Here is a 14,344-nt window from a genome sequence, read left to right on the forward strand (position 1 = left end):
TAAATAAAATCTTTAAAAAATAAAAATAAAATCAGACTTGAAGTGGGTGGGGGGTTTGTGCTGGATTTTTGGGGGAGGGACCTATTTCCATGATTCTCAAGTGGAATTCCTCTAGTGGAGTGTGCCTGCAGGGCAGGCGGAAGGGGTGGGGCTAGGTATAGTGGCTCTGTTACCAACTTGGCACTGTTTAGCACATTTAGGTGGATCAAGCTGGTGGGTGCAGGGAGAAAATGGCTTTGCATCATTCTCCTGTCTCTGGAGTGGGAAATGTGCACCACCTGTTTTTAGTGAGCCCTCAGAGACATGCAAACAATGACCCTTCCTGTGTTCCTGGTTTCTGTCAGATCCCTGCCTTCACCCTGTGTCTGAGGTGTTTGCCTGCCGAATGGCATAGCATTCCTGTGTTTTTTCTCAAGTGGGGCTGTGTTTCAAAACCCCACACTTTAGAGATCCCTGAAGGGCACATCTGCACTGATCCTCTGGGGGAGAGTTTCTCTGCAATGTGGCTGGTGCTGGCTTGTAGCAGAAGTCAGTGGCAGGATGGTGCTGCAGTTCAGAGTTCATAGTGAATTGCAGCACATAACCAGCGGCAGGTTTTGTAGTCCTCAGCCAGTGTCTTTCTGTATTGGTGGAAGGGGCAGCTCAGTGTCGCCCACAGGGTCCTTTGCCCACAGAGAGGCCAAGCCATATCACCACTCCCAAATGTCCTCAAGCTGTTTCCAGTGCTGGCTTGTTCCAGAAGACAGTTAGTTGCAAGACCATACAGCCATTGGGTGTTTATGGAAATTGCAACACATAGCCTGTGCCAAGGTTTGTAGCCTTCAGCTGGAGTCTTCATTTCTATACTGGTGTTGGGGTGGCTGGATGGCCCCACAGGATCTTGCCCTCAAAGATGACATATCACCTCTCCAAAATGCATTCCAAGCAAGGGAACCACTTCTCCCCATGTGACATTGAGGATCCTCAGGCTGCCTGCTGCTGGGACTCAGCTCCACTCTTCCACCAAAGCACCACTCAACTCTCTAGATGTAAACCTTGGTATGTCACAAGCTTCTGAAACCTCAGAATATGCACTTTGCTGTTTATAGGAAACTGGCAGTATTGTAGCCTTCTCCTTTCCCCCCCGTCAATGGTTTTGAGTAATAGTTTTCTTGTATTGTTCTCTGCATATGTTTTTGCTCTTTTTTTTCCCATGCTTTTTCTCTCTCTTTTCCTTGTCTCTCACTACTCCATCTTCTGCCAGAGCTCCCTGCCCTAGGGAGCACCCACCACTCTTTTCTCCTATGTGTGAACTCTCTGTAGTTCCTACCTTCTGTGGGTTGTTTTTCTGGTTTGTAGACATGCAGCATTTTCTCCAAGACTTCCAATTGATTTCTTGGGTGTTCAGAATGATTTTATATTTATCTAACTGTGTTTGAGAGAGGAGGCAAGCTTAGTTACCCTACCCTGCCATCTTACCCCCTTCCTGCCAAAGAACAAACTTTTGCTTGCATTGCTCTCATTCTTTTTTCTTTATTTCATTTAACTCCCCTTATATCTTTATTGTTTCCTTTCTTCTAGTGTCTTTGAATTTAGTTTACTCTTTGTTTTCAACTTAAGATGTAAAGTTAGGTTATTTATTGGAAATATGTCTTTTTAATGTAGGCTTTTAGTGCTATAACTTTCCCTCTGAGCACTACTTTCATTGCAACCCATATATTCTGATATGTTGGTTTCTTTTTAAAATTTGGGTCATTTTTTAATAGTTAAATATATATAACATTTTCCACTCTCACCATTTTGAAGTGTACAGCTCTGTAGCACTAAGTATATTCACGTTGTTGTTCATTGATCACTATCCTCCATCTCCACAGCTTTTTCTTCTTTTCCAGTTGATACTCTGTACTCATTAAATACCAATTTGCTCTCAAGTCTTTCCTTTTACCTGCCTCTGGCACCCACCATTCTACTTTATGTTTCTATCAATTTGATTATTCTAGGTATTTCATATAAGTGGAATCATAAAATATTTATATTGTCTTTTTGTGACTGGTATTTTTGACTTAAAATAATGTTATCAAGGTTGATCCATGTTGTAGCATTGTTAGAATTTCCTTCCTTTTTATGGCTGTATAGTACTCCATTTTATGTACACACTGCATGTTGTTTATCCATTCATCTGTCAGTGGATACTTGAGTTGCTTCCACCTTTTGGGTGTTGTAAATGTGGGTGTACAAATGTCTGAGTTTCTTCTTTGAATTATTTTGGTTATATGTCCAAAAGCGGAATAGCTAGATCATATGGTAATCCTATTTTTAATTTTTTGAGGAACTGCCATTGCGTTTTCCACAGTGACTACAGCATTTACATTCTCAACAGCAAAGCACAAGAGTTCCAGTTTCTTATTCTTCTTGCCAACACTATTTTTTGTTTGCGTTTTTTGATCATAGTCATCCTAAAGAGTGTGAATTTATATCTCATTGTGATTTTGATATACAATTTTCTCATGATTCATAATGTGGAGTACCTCTTCATACAGTTATTGCCCATTTTTATATCTTCTTTGAGGAAATGTCTATTGAAATATTTCACTGAATTTTGAAGCTTTTCTTTGTTATTGCCAAGTATAGAAGTTCTTTAAATATTGTGGATATTAATCCTTATCAGACATGATTTTGCAAATATTTCCTCCCATTCCACAGATTGCCTTTTACTCTGCTGACAGTATCCTTTTATATACAAGTTTTTAATGTTGATGAAATCTAGTTTCTTTTGTTGCCTGTGCATTTGGTGTCATATTCAGGAAATCATTGCTAAATCCAATGTGATGAAACTTCCATTATAATTTCTTCTAAGAGTTTTATAATTTTAGCTGTTATATTTAGATCTTTGGTCCATTTGAGTTAATAATTGTGTTTGATGTTAGGTAAGGGTACAGTTTCATTTTTTACATGTGGAATTTACTTTTGCCATCATAATTTGTTGGAGAGAATGTCTTGACACTGTTGTTGAAGATCATTTGACTGTAGATACATAGCTTTAATTCTTAGCCCTCTCTGTACCATTGGTCTGTATGTTTTTTTTTTTATGAATTGACCATACTAGTTTGGTTATTGCACCTCTGTAATATGTTTTCAAATCAGGAAATATGATGCTTCCGGCCTTGTTCTTCTTGCTCAAGATTGCCTTGACTCTTTGGGACCTTTTCTGGTTCCTTAAACTCACGATTAAAACTTCTCAACAAAATAAATATAGTAGAAAGCATTAATCGTAGGATTTTATTCTATGAAAAATGCAATTGGAATTTTAATAGAGATTGCACTGACTCTCTAGAAGGTTTTGGGTAGTATGGACGTTTTAACTATCAGTTTTTCTGAATCATGAACATGAATCTTCCCATTCATGTGTTCTTTAATTTTTCATCAATATTTTATAATTTTTAGCAAGTCTTCCACATGTTTAGATTACTTTATTCCTATTTTAATTTTTTTGTTAATTAGCTACTTGGGTAGTATGTTGTTTATGTATAGAAACATGACTGATTTTTGTGTATTGATTTTGTATCCTACAAGTTTACAGCATTTGTTTATTCTAACAGTATTTTATTGACTCTTTAGGGTTTTCTACATAAATGATCCTGTCATTTGTAAACAAAGATAATTTTATTTCTTCCTTTCTGATTTGGTTGCCTAATATTATTTCTTTTTCTTGTTTAATTGCTCTGGTTAGGACTTCCAGTACTATGTTGAGAAGAAGTGGCCAGAGTGGGCATCCTTTCCTTGTATTGGATCTTAAAAGGGAAAACTTTCAGTTTTTCTCCATTGAGTATGATGTTAGCTGTGAGCTTTTCATATATGGCCTTTATTATGTTGAGGTAAGTTTCTACTATATTTATTTTGTTGAGAAGTTTTAATCGTGAGTAGTTACTGAACTTTGTTAAATGTTTTGTCTGCTCCTACTAAAATGATCATTTTTTTACCCTTATTTTGGTTAATGTGGTGTATTGCATTGATTTACTTATACTGAACCATCCTTGTACGCCAAGGATAAATCTCACTTGGTCATGGTGTATAATCCTTTTAATCTGCTGTTGAATTTGGCTTATTAATATTGTATTGTGGATTTTGGCATCTACATTCATCAGGAATGTTGGTGTATAGTTTTGTTTTTGTCGTGTCTTTGATTTTGGTATCAGTATGATGCTGGCTTCATAGAATAGGTTTGGAAATATTCCTTCACTTAGTTTTTGGTAGAGTTTATCCTTGTAGACCTCTGGTCCTGAGTTTTTCTTTGTTGGGAGATTTTTGATTACTGATTGTCTTTATTTGTCATTGTTCTATAGAGTATATTTCTTTGGTTCCGTATTGGTATTTTTGTATATTTCTAGGAATTTATCCATTTTTTCTAGGCTTTTGTTTCTTGACATATAGGTCACAATAGTCTCTTATGTTCGTTTTTATTTTTGAAGGAAATATAGTATTCTCTATTCTTTCTTATTTACTTGAGTCTTTTTTTTCTTAGTCTAGCTAAGGGTTTTTATGTTTTTTTCTTTTTCTATTTTTTTATATGTAATACTTTTTTTTATTAATAAAATAATTTTTATTGGTGTTCAATTTACCAACATAACACAGAATAACACCCAGTGCTCATCCCGTCAAGTGTCTGCCTCAGTGCCCGTCACCCACTCACCCCCACCCCCCGCCCTCCTCCCCTTCCACCACCCCCAGTTCGTTTCTCAGAGTTAGGAGTCTTTATGTTCTGTCTCCCTTTCTGATATTTCCCACACATTTCTTCTCCCTTCCCCTATATTCCTTTCACTATTATTTATATTCCCCAAATGAATGAGAACATATAATGTTTGTCCTTCTCTGATTGACTTACTTCACTCAGCATAATACCCTCCAGTTCCATCCACTTTGAAGCAAATGGTGGGTATTTGTCGTTTCTAATGGCTGAGTAATATTCCATTGTATACATAAACCACATCTTCTTTATCCATTCAACTTTCGATGGACACCGAGGCTCCTTCCACAGTTTGGCTATTGTGGTCATTGCTGCGAGAAACATCGAGGTGCAGGTGTCCCGGCGTTTCACTGCATCTGAATCTTTGGGGTAAATCCCTAGCAGTGCAATTGCTGGGTCTTAGGGCAGGTCTATTTTTAACTCTTTGAGGAACCTCCACACAGTTTTCCAGAGTGGCTGCACCAGTTCACATTCCCACCAACAGTGCAAGAGGGTTCCCTTTTCTCTGCATCCTCTCCAACATTTGTTGTTTCCTGCCTTGTTAATTTTCCCCATTCTGACTGGTGTGAGGTGGTATCTCATTGTGGTTTTGATTTGTATTTCCCTGATGGCAAGTGATGCAGAGCATTTTCTCATGTGCATGTTGGCCATGTCTATGTCTTCCTCTGTGAGAGTTCTCTTCATGTCTTTTGCCCATTTCATGATTGGATTGTTTGTTTCTTTGGTGTTGAGTTTAAGAAGTTCTTTATAGATCTTGGAAACTAGCCCTTTATCTGATATGTCATTTGCAAATATCTTCTCCCATTCTGTAGGTTGTCTTTTAGTTTTGTTGACTGTATCCTTTGCTGTGCAAAAGCTTCTTATCTTGATGAAGTCCCAATAGTTCATTTTTGCTTTTGTTTCTTTTGCCTTCCTGGATGTATCTTGCAAGAAGTTACTGTGGCCAAGTTCAAAAAGGGTGTTGCCTATGTTCTCCTCTAGGATTTTGATGGAATCTTGTCTCACATTTAGATCTTTCATCCATTTTGAGTTGATCTTTGTGTATGGTGTAAGAGAATGGTCTAGTTTCATTCTTCTGGAGGTGGATGTCCAATTTTCCCAGCACCATTTATTGAAGAGACTGTTTCTTCCAATGGATAGTCTTTCCTCCTTTATCGAATATTAATTGGCCATAAAGTTCAGGGTCCACTTCTGGGTTCTCTCTTCTGTTCCATTGATGGATGTGTCTGTTTTTGTGCCAGTACCACACTGTCTTGATGACCACAGGTTTGTAGTACAACTGAAATCTGGCATTGTGATGCCCCCAGAGATGGTTTTCTTTTTTAAAATTCCCCTGGCTATTCGGGGTCTTTTCTGATTTCACACAAATCTTAAAATAATTTGTTCTAACTCTCTGAAGAAAGTCCATGGTATTTTGATAGCGATGGCATTAAATGTGTAAATTGCCCTGGGTAACATTGACATTTTCACAATATTAATTCTTCCAGTCCATGAGCATGGAAAATTTTCCATCTCTTTGTGTCTTCCTCAATTTCTTTCAGAAGTGTTCTATAGTTTTTAGTGTATAGAACCTTTACCTCTTTGGTGAGGTTTATTCCTAGGTATCTTATGCTTTTGGGTGCAATTGTAAATGGGATTCACTCCTTAATTTCTCTTTCTTCAGTCTCATTGTTAGTGTATAGAAATGCCATTGATTTCTGGGGATTGATTTTGTATCCTGCCACGCTACCAAATTGCTGTATGAGTTCTAGCAATCTTGGGGAGGAGGCTTTTGGGTTTTCTATGTAGAGTATCATGTCATCGGCGAAGAGGGAGAGTTTGACTTCTTCTTTGCCAATTTGAATGCCTTTAATGTCTTTTTGTTGTCTGATTGCTGAGGCTAGGACTTCCAGTACTATGTTGAATAGCAGTGGTGAGAGTGGACATCCCTGTCTTGTTCCTGATCTTAGGGGAAAGGCTCCCAGTGCTTCCCCATTGAGAATGATATTTGCTGTGGGCTTTTCGTAGATGGCTTTTAAGATGTCGAGGAAAGTTCCCTCTATCCCTACACTCTGAAGAATTTTGATCAGGAATGGATGCTGTATTTTGTCAAATGCTTTCTCTACATCTAATGAGAGGATCATATGGTTCTTGGTTTTTCTCTTGTTGATATGATGAATCACATTGATTGTTTTACGAGTGTTGAACCAGCCTTGTGTCCCGGGAATAAATCCTACTTGGTCGTGGTGAATAATTTTCTTAATGTGCTGTTGGATCCTATTGGCTAGTATCTTGTTGAGAATTTTTGCATCCATGTTCATCAGGGATATTGGTCTGTAAATCTCCTTTTTGGTTGGGTCTTTGTCTGGTTTTGGAATTAAGGTGATGCTGGCCTCATAGAACGAATTTGGAAGTGCTCCATCTCTTTCTATATTTCCAAACTAGCTAAGGGTTTTTAAATTTTGTTTTCAAAAAATTAACTCTTTGTTTTTTTCTATTGTTTTTCAATACCATTTGTTTCATTTATGCTCTAGTCTTTATGATTTTCTTTCTTCCACTATCTTCAGGTTTAAGTTTGGTCTTCTTTATCTACCTTGAGGTGAAGAGTAAGGTTGTTTGAGATTCTCTTAATTCAGGCTGCTATAATAAAATATCATAGATTGGTGGCTTATAAATACCAGTAATTTATTTTTCAGAGTTCTGAAGGACCAATATCAAGTTTTCAGGAGATTCATTGATGAGAGTCCACTTTTTGGTTCATGATGGCTGTCTTCTTGCTGTATCCTTCTGTGGTGGAATAGCCTGGGGATCTTTCTCAAATCTCTTTCATATGGGAACTAATCCCCTTAATGAGGCTGTACTTTCATGATCTAATCATCATTCAAAGGCCTCACCTACAAATACCATTGCATTGTGGATTAGGTTTTAACATAAATTTGGGTGGAGGACACAAAAATGCAGTCTGTTGCAAAGATCTTTCTTTTTTTTACATGGGCCCTTATCACTATAAACTTCCATCTAACTGCTACTTTTGCAGCACCCTATAAATTTTGGTATGTTGTGTTTACCTGTTTGTCTCAAGAGACTTTTTCTTTTTTAAAAGACTTTATTTATTCATGAGAGACACAGAGAGGCAGAGATATAGGAAGAGGGAGAAGCAGGCTCCCTGCGGGGAGCCCCATTCGAGACTTGATCCCAGCACCCTGGGATCACTACCTGAGTTGAAGGCAGATGCTCAACTGCTGAGCCATCTCATCATCTGCTTGAAGATTCTCTCCTTTGCCCCTCTCCCCAACTTGAGGGGCACCTCCATCTCTTTCTGTCTTTCCAAACAGCTTTAGTAGAATAGGTATGGTTTCTTCTTTAAATGTGTGATAGAATTCCCCTGGGAAGCCATCTGGCCCTGACTTTTGTGTCTTGGAAGGTTTTCGATGACTGCTTCAATTTCCTCCCTGGTTATTGGCCTGTTCAGGTTTTCTATTTCTTCCTGTTCCAGTTTTGGTAGTTTGTGACTTTCCAGGAATGCATCCATTTCTTCTAGATTGCCTAATTTATTGGCGTATAGCTGTTCATAATATGTTTTTAAAATCGTTTGTATTTCCTTGGTGTTGGTAGTGATCTCTCCTTTCTCATTCATGATTTTATTAATTTGAGTCTTCTCTCTCTTCTTTTTAATAAGGCTGGCTAATGGTTTATCTGTGTTATTAATTCTTCCAAAGAACCAACTCCTGGTTTTGTTGATCTGTTCCACAGTTCTTCTGGTCTCGATTTCGTTGAGTTCTGCTCCAATCTTTATTAACTCTCTTCTTCTGCTGGGCGTAGGGTCCATCTGCTGTTTTTTCTCTAGCTCCTTTATGTGTAAGGTTAGCTTTTGTATTTGAGTTCTTTCCAGTTTTTGAATGGATGCTTTTATTGCAATGTATTTCCCCCTCAGGACTGCTTTTCCTGCATCCCAAAGATTTTGAACGGTTGTATCTTCATTAGTTTCCATGAATCTTTTTAATTCTTCCTTAATTTCCTGGTTGACCCTTTCATCTTTTAGCAGGATGGTCCTTAACCTCCTCGTGTTTGAAGTCCTTCCAAACTTCTTGTTGTGATTTAGTTCTAATTTCAGGGCATTATGGTCTGAGAATATGCAGGGGACGATCCCAATCTTTTGGTATTGGTTCAGACCCAATTTGTGACCCAGTATGTGGTCTATTCTGGAGAACGTTCCATGTGCACTTGAGAAGAATGTGTATTCAGTTGTGTTTGGATGTAAAGTTTGTAAATAACTGTGAAATCCATCTGGTCTAGTGTATCATTTAAAGCTCTTGTTTCTTTGGAGATGTTGTGTTTAGAAGATGTATCGAGTGTAGAAAGCGCTAGATTGAAGTCACCAAGTATAAGTGTATTATTATCTAAGTATGTCTTAACTTTGGTTATTAATTGATTGATATATTTGGCAGCTCCCACATTCGGGGCATATATATTGAGGATTCTTAAGTCCTTTGTTGGATGGATCCTTTAAGTATGATATAGTCCCTCTTCATCTCTCACTACAGTCTTCGGGGTAAATTTTAGTTTATCTGATATGGGGATGGCTACCCCTGCTTTCTTTTGAGGACCATTTGAATGGTAAATGGTTCTCCAACCTTTGATTTTCAGGCTGTAGGTGTCCTTCTGTCTAAAATGAGTCTATTGTAGACAGCAAATAGATGGGTCCTGCTTATTTTAGCAGTCTGACACCCTGCGCCTTTTGATGGGGTCATTAAGCCCGTTCATGTTCAGAGTTACTATTGAAAGATATGAGTTTAGTGAATGACAGAAAATTTAAATGCAAATTTGGAAATGCAACAAGTGCTATGCTCAGAGATGTGTGCTGCCATGATTTCTGTTATGTATAGTTTGACCTAATCAGAGAAGTTAAAGAGGGCTTTCCTAACCAATGTGGGTTCTCAAGAATGAGTAGGATGTAAGTAGGCAAAGAAGAAAAGAGTGTTTCAGTCAGGGGAAAACATATCTAGAAGCTCTGTGGTGATAGGAAGAGGAGCACATGATAAGCTGCTGCAAGATACAATTGGAGGGATAGGTGGCAACCTAAGTATGCAGAGCCTTCCGGGCCATATTAGTTAGCCACTGATGTTAATGATCATAACAGCTTATTCTTAGGTACTTATGCGGTAGTCAATTGTTTCAAGAAATTGTGTTGGCTGGGAAACGAACAAGGCGTAGTGGAAAGCGAGGTCGGTAGGGGGTTGTGGTGACTGGGTGATGGGCACTGAGCAGGGCACTTGGGATGAGCACTGGGTGTTATGGTATATGTTGGCAAATTGAACTCCAATTAAAAAAATTAAAAAAAACTGATCCCTGCGTGGCGCAGCGGTTTAGTGCCTGCCTTTGGCCCATGGCGCGATCCTGGAGACCCGGGATCGAATCCGTCGTCAGGCTCCCGGTGCATGGAGCCTGCTTCTCCCTCTGCCTATGTCTCTGCCTCTCTCTCTCTCTCTCTGTGTGTGTGTGTGCGTGTGTGTGTGTGTGTGACTATCATAAATAAGAAAAAAATAAAAAAGAAAAAAAAGAAAAGAAACTGTTGGTCTGTGGTAGGAGTGGGGGGGATATTATTTAAAAACTCAAGTAATTCTGATAATATCAGGATAAATTCCTGCATATAAGCTTTTAATCTGTAAGTGTATGATTGTACATACTAATAAAACAGGTCTAAATTCTTTCATGTATTTTGAAGATGCCCTTAGTTTATAGAAAATACATTGAAGGGATTTCTCATAATACTAACGGTATACACACACATTCGGAGTAAACTTATGTAGACTGTTTAAGACCTTTATGACCAAAGCTAATAATCATTACTGAAGATCGTAAAATAAAATTTGAATAATTAGAGAAAATACTAGTGTATTTAATACTATATGGATATTGATTCTCCCCAAATTAATTAATAGCTTTAAATGTATTCCAGTCAAAATTTGTATAGGAGTTTTTGAGGAGACCTCCACAAAATTATCTCAGTAGCTTACCTGGAAGAATAACCTGGTGAGAAAAAAAAAAAGAATAAACTGGTGAGAAAAGCCATGAAGATTTTGGTGAATAAAAGTACTGCATGTGTTTTTGGGAGGAGGAACTTATTTTACCAGATATTAGACTATATAAATTAAATATTGGTACTGGCATATGAATAGGAATAATAATGAGACCAAATATCAAATTTGAAACAGATATATATATATATTTAGTGTTTCACAAGTTCTTTAAATTTCAAACTAGTAGGGGAAAAAAGACTTCGATTTTTACCTAATACTATATGCAAAATAAACTTTGAATGTATTAATGATTAGATATTATAAAATTATACCTTAAATCAATGAAAATATATGATACGGCCATTTATCTACTCTCAGGGTAAGAGTGGCATTTGTAAGTATGAGAGAATGGCATAAACAAAATGGACAAGTGTGATGGTGTAAATGTACATAATCTTTGTGAAAGTTGATATAACAAAGCAATTTTTGTATAAGAAGCCAATAAAGAGTTGATTTCTCTAACAGATAGTGAACTCATACATTTTTTTAAAAGATAAAAATGTCAATTCAAAGGTAGGTAAAGAGGTTAAAAGACCATTTTTACAGAAGGAATACTGGATAAATAGTAAGCAAATGAAAAGATTCTCTAATTCAGTATAAAAACAAGAAACAAAAACAACCCACAAAGAAGTATGAGTTCTAAACAGCTGAATCTTTTACATTCTGCTCAATTGACAACAGTAGAAACATATGCAGTGTTCCTATAGTGAAATGATTCTAGGCAGTGCTACTGGTAATGGAAGGTGGCATAGCCTTTCTGGGGGGGCAATTTGCCAAATAGATTAGAAACCTTAAAAAATGTTTATTCCTAGGGAGATATCAGCAAACTTGTAGAGTAGTGATATTAGCTTTCTGACCAACCCGAAAAGTAATAATTAGATAGCTACCTATGAAAGAAATAGCCCTGGAGGAGGGGACTCCAGAGTCTAATTAAAACCTATAGGAACAGAATGGAGCAAAAAATAAACAGAGAACAACCATGCAGAAAGGATTGCTGGGGAGATAGGCATAATAGCCGAGACATCTAGAGAAGCTAGAAACAAAGTAGTGTAGGAAACATCAGTAATCAGCCATGGGGCACGTTAACACATGATCCCCAGTGGCCTGCTCTGCTGAGCACCTCAGCAGCTTCTGCAACAGCCTCAGCCTCCCTTTGCAGCTTTCACAGATGATGTTCTCATGATGTTTTTTTTTTTTGTGTAAACCCTTGTGGTCTCCTCTGCTGAAAACACTGGCAGCTTTTACCACTAAGGTAACCGACACCATCATACCATGGAGCTCCTCCTCCAAAACATGAAATACTGCTATCCTCGCGTCAAGAAGGAACTTCTGTTGTACTGCCAACCCCCTGCCCACACACCCCTGCCTTGTACCTCAGAACTGTGATCATCCTGCACATGCTTGTGCTCCACACCTTGGCTCTTTGGCTGCAAATTAATAAAATTGATGTACCACATCAACAGAATGAAGGATAAAATCATATGATCATGTCTACAGATGCAGAAAAAGCATTTGTCAAAATTCAACATCCTTTCATGATTAAAAAAGCTTTCAAAAAATTAGGTATGGAAGGAAAATACCTCAGAGTAATAAAAGCCATGATATGACAAACCCACAGTTAGCATCATATTCAATAGTGAAAAGCTAAAAACTTTTACTCTAAGATTTGGAACAAGACAAGGTTCCCACTCTTACCACTTTTTGTTCAACATAGTACTGGAAGTCCTAGCCAGGGACATTTGACAATAATCAAACATTATGTTGAAATTATTTCTCCATTTTTTTTCTTGACACCCTTCTCAAAAATCAGTTGATAATAAATGTATTGGCTCATTTCTGGAATCTTAATCTTGTTCCATTAATCTATATATCTGTGTCCTATGCCAGTACCACTTTGTCTTAATGACTGTAGTTTCATAGTAAGTTTTGAAATCAAGAAATGAACTTTAATTTTCTTCTTCAGGGACATCTTTTATTCATATGCTGGATCATCTTTTCTTATCTCCAATTATGTCATTTTCTTTTGAATCCTTATTTTTCTTATACATTTTTATTAATATATACTCTTGTTTTTGTTAAGACATTTTTTGTTGAGTTCATTTGCCCTTGTGTATTTGTTTTTGTGTTCCTTCTAATTTGGATTTTATTTCTAAAATGTGCTTTTTAAATTTCTAATTATTTTTTGAATTCTCATTATTTCTGAATTTCCCCAATTTTGCTTTATGTTTTTATATGTTGTGTCTTTCTCTTAAAATTCATATCTTATTTTGAGGTATTTTATACTTCTGACCTGTTATATAAGCATGTATTATACTTTACTTGTCTGTGGTGCTGTCATTCTATTTTTTTAATACCAAATTTGAATGGGGTTTGATCCTGATAGCTTTTGTTGCTTATTTTTATGTGAAATGATTTTGCCTGAGTTTTTCGAAGGAGGCTTGGTTCGACTAGCTTTTCTTTTCTTTTTTTTTTTTAAAGATTTTATTTATTTATTCATGACAGACACACACACACACACAGAGAGGCAGAGACACAGGCAGAGGGAGAAGCAGGCTCCATGCAGGAAGCCTGACATGGCACTCAATCCCCGCTCTCCAGGATCACACCCCGGCCTTGCCCGAAGGCGGTGCTAAACCCACCAGGGCTGCCCTGCCCTCGACTAGCTTTTCTAACTTCAAAGTTCCCTTTTGTGATGTTTTCAGCTTGTTTTCTGTGATACCCTTTATCTCTTACCCTTTTGTGTGGGCCTTCTTTTCCTTTGTTTCTATTGTCCTTATCATGCCCAATTTTAACTCTAATTCCAACAGTTTCTCCTCGTTGTGTCTTGAAAGGGAGCCCCTGTTAGTCAATTTTGAGGACTCCTGGGATTAGATTGTTCCAGCTGTTTCAGAATTTGTTATCTGAGAATCCTTGCATTGCTCCACTACTGGAATGGATAGAAGGCCTTCCAGTTTCATCTACTGTTCCTAATGTGGCCACTAGGTTTTCCAGTGAATAGTATATGGTTATTCTCCTGGTTTCAGGTCTGCATATGGCCTCTACTTATTACCACAGAATTATTGATGCTATTCAGATCATGTGGCTGTGGTGGTTTCTCTCCTGTGCTTGTATTTTGAGGTTCAAGGGAATTCCTTATGTCCTAAATTTTTTGTAAATGTTGCTTATAAGTTCTGTTCTTGGTTTTGTGTCTTCTGTCTGTAATGTTAGAATTCAAGAATATGAAAATATTATGCTTCCACTGCCCTGCTATCTCTCCTGTCATGTTAATTATTATTTTTTATTGTGGTCAAAAAAAATACCCAGGTCTGGGATTTGTAGTTCTATTTTTAACTTACTGAGGAGTCTCCGTACCTACCTACCTACCTACCTACCGACCTTCCTTTCTCTCTTTCTTTCTTTCCTTTCTTTTCTTTCTTTTCTTTCTTTCTTTCTTTCTTTCTTTCTTTCTTTCTTTCTTTCTTTCTTTCTTCTCTTTCTTTCTTTCTTTCTTCTTTCTTCTTTCTTTCGATTTTATTTATTTACTTGACAGAGAGAGAGTACACAAGCAGGGGGAGTGGCAGAG

At 37.4% G+C, this 14,344-nt stretch overlaps 1 protein-coding gene across 4 annotated transcripts in view; it reads left to right on the forward strand.

Annotated features, from left to right (window-relative positions):
* Window positions 1-14,344, forward strand: part of ABCB7 (ATP binding cassette subfamily B member 7) — a 164,754-nt gene that overhangs the window by 28,410 nt on the left and 122,000 nt on the right. The window contains exon 2 of one of the 4 annotated variants that reach the window (XM_077889593.1): window positions 3,710-3,854. The exons of the other annotated variants lie outside the window; for them this stretch is intronic. Within the exon in view, the coding sequence (XP_077745719.1) occupies window positions 3,723-3,854 (132 nt within the window). The 5' untranslated portion in view covers window positions 3,710-3,722. The remainder of the gene's footprint in view (window positions 1-3,709; window positions 3,855-14,344) is intronic. 4 annotated transcript variants of the gene reach the window in all.

This window comes from Canis aureus, chromosome X (assembly GCF_053574225.1).
Source record: "Canis aureus isolate CA01 chromosome X, VMU_Caureus_v.1.0, whole genome shotgun sequence".
NCBI classification, from domain to species: domain Eukaryota; kingdom Metazoa; phylum Chordata; class Mammalia; order Carnivora; family Canidae; genus Canis; species Canis aureus.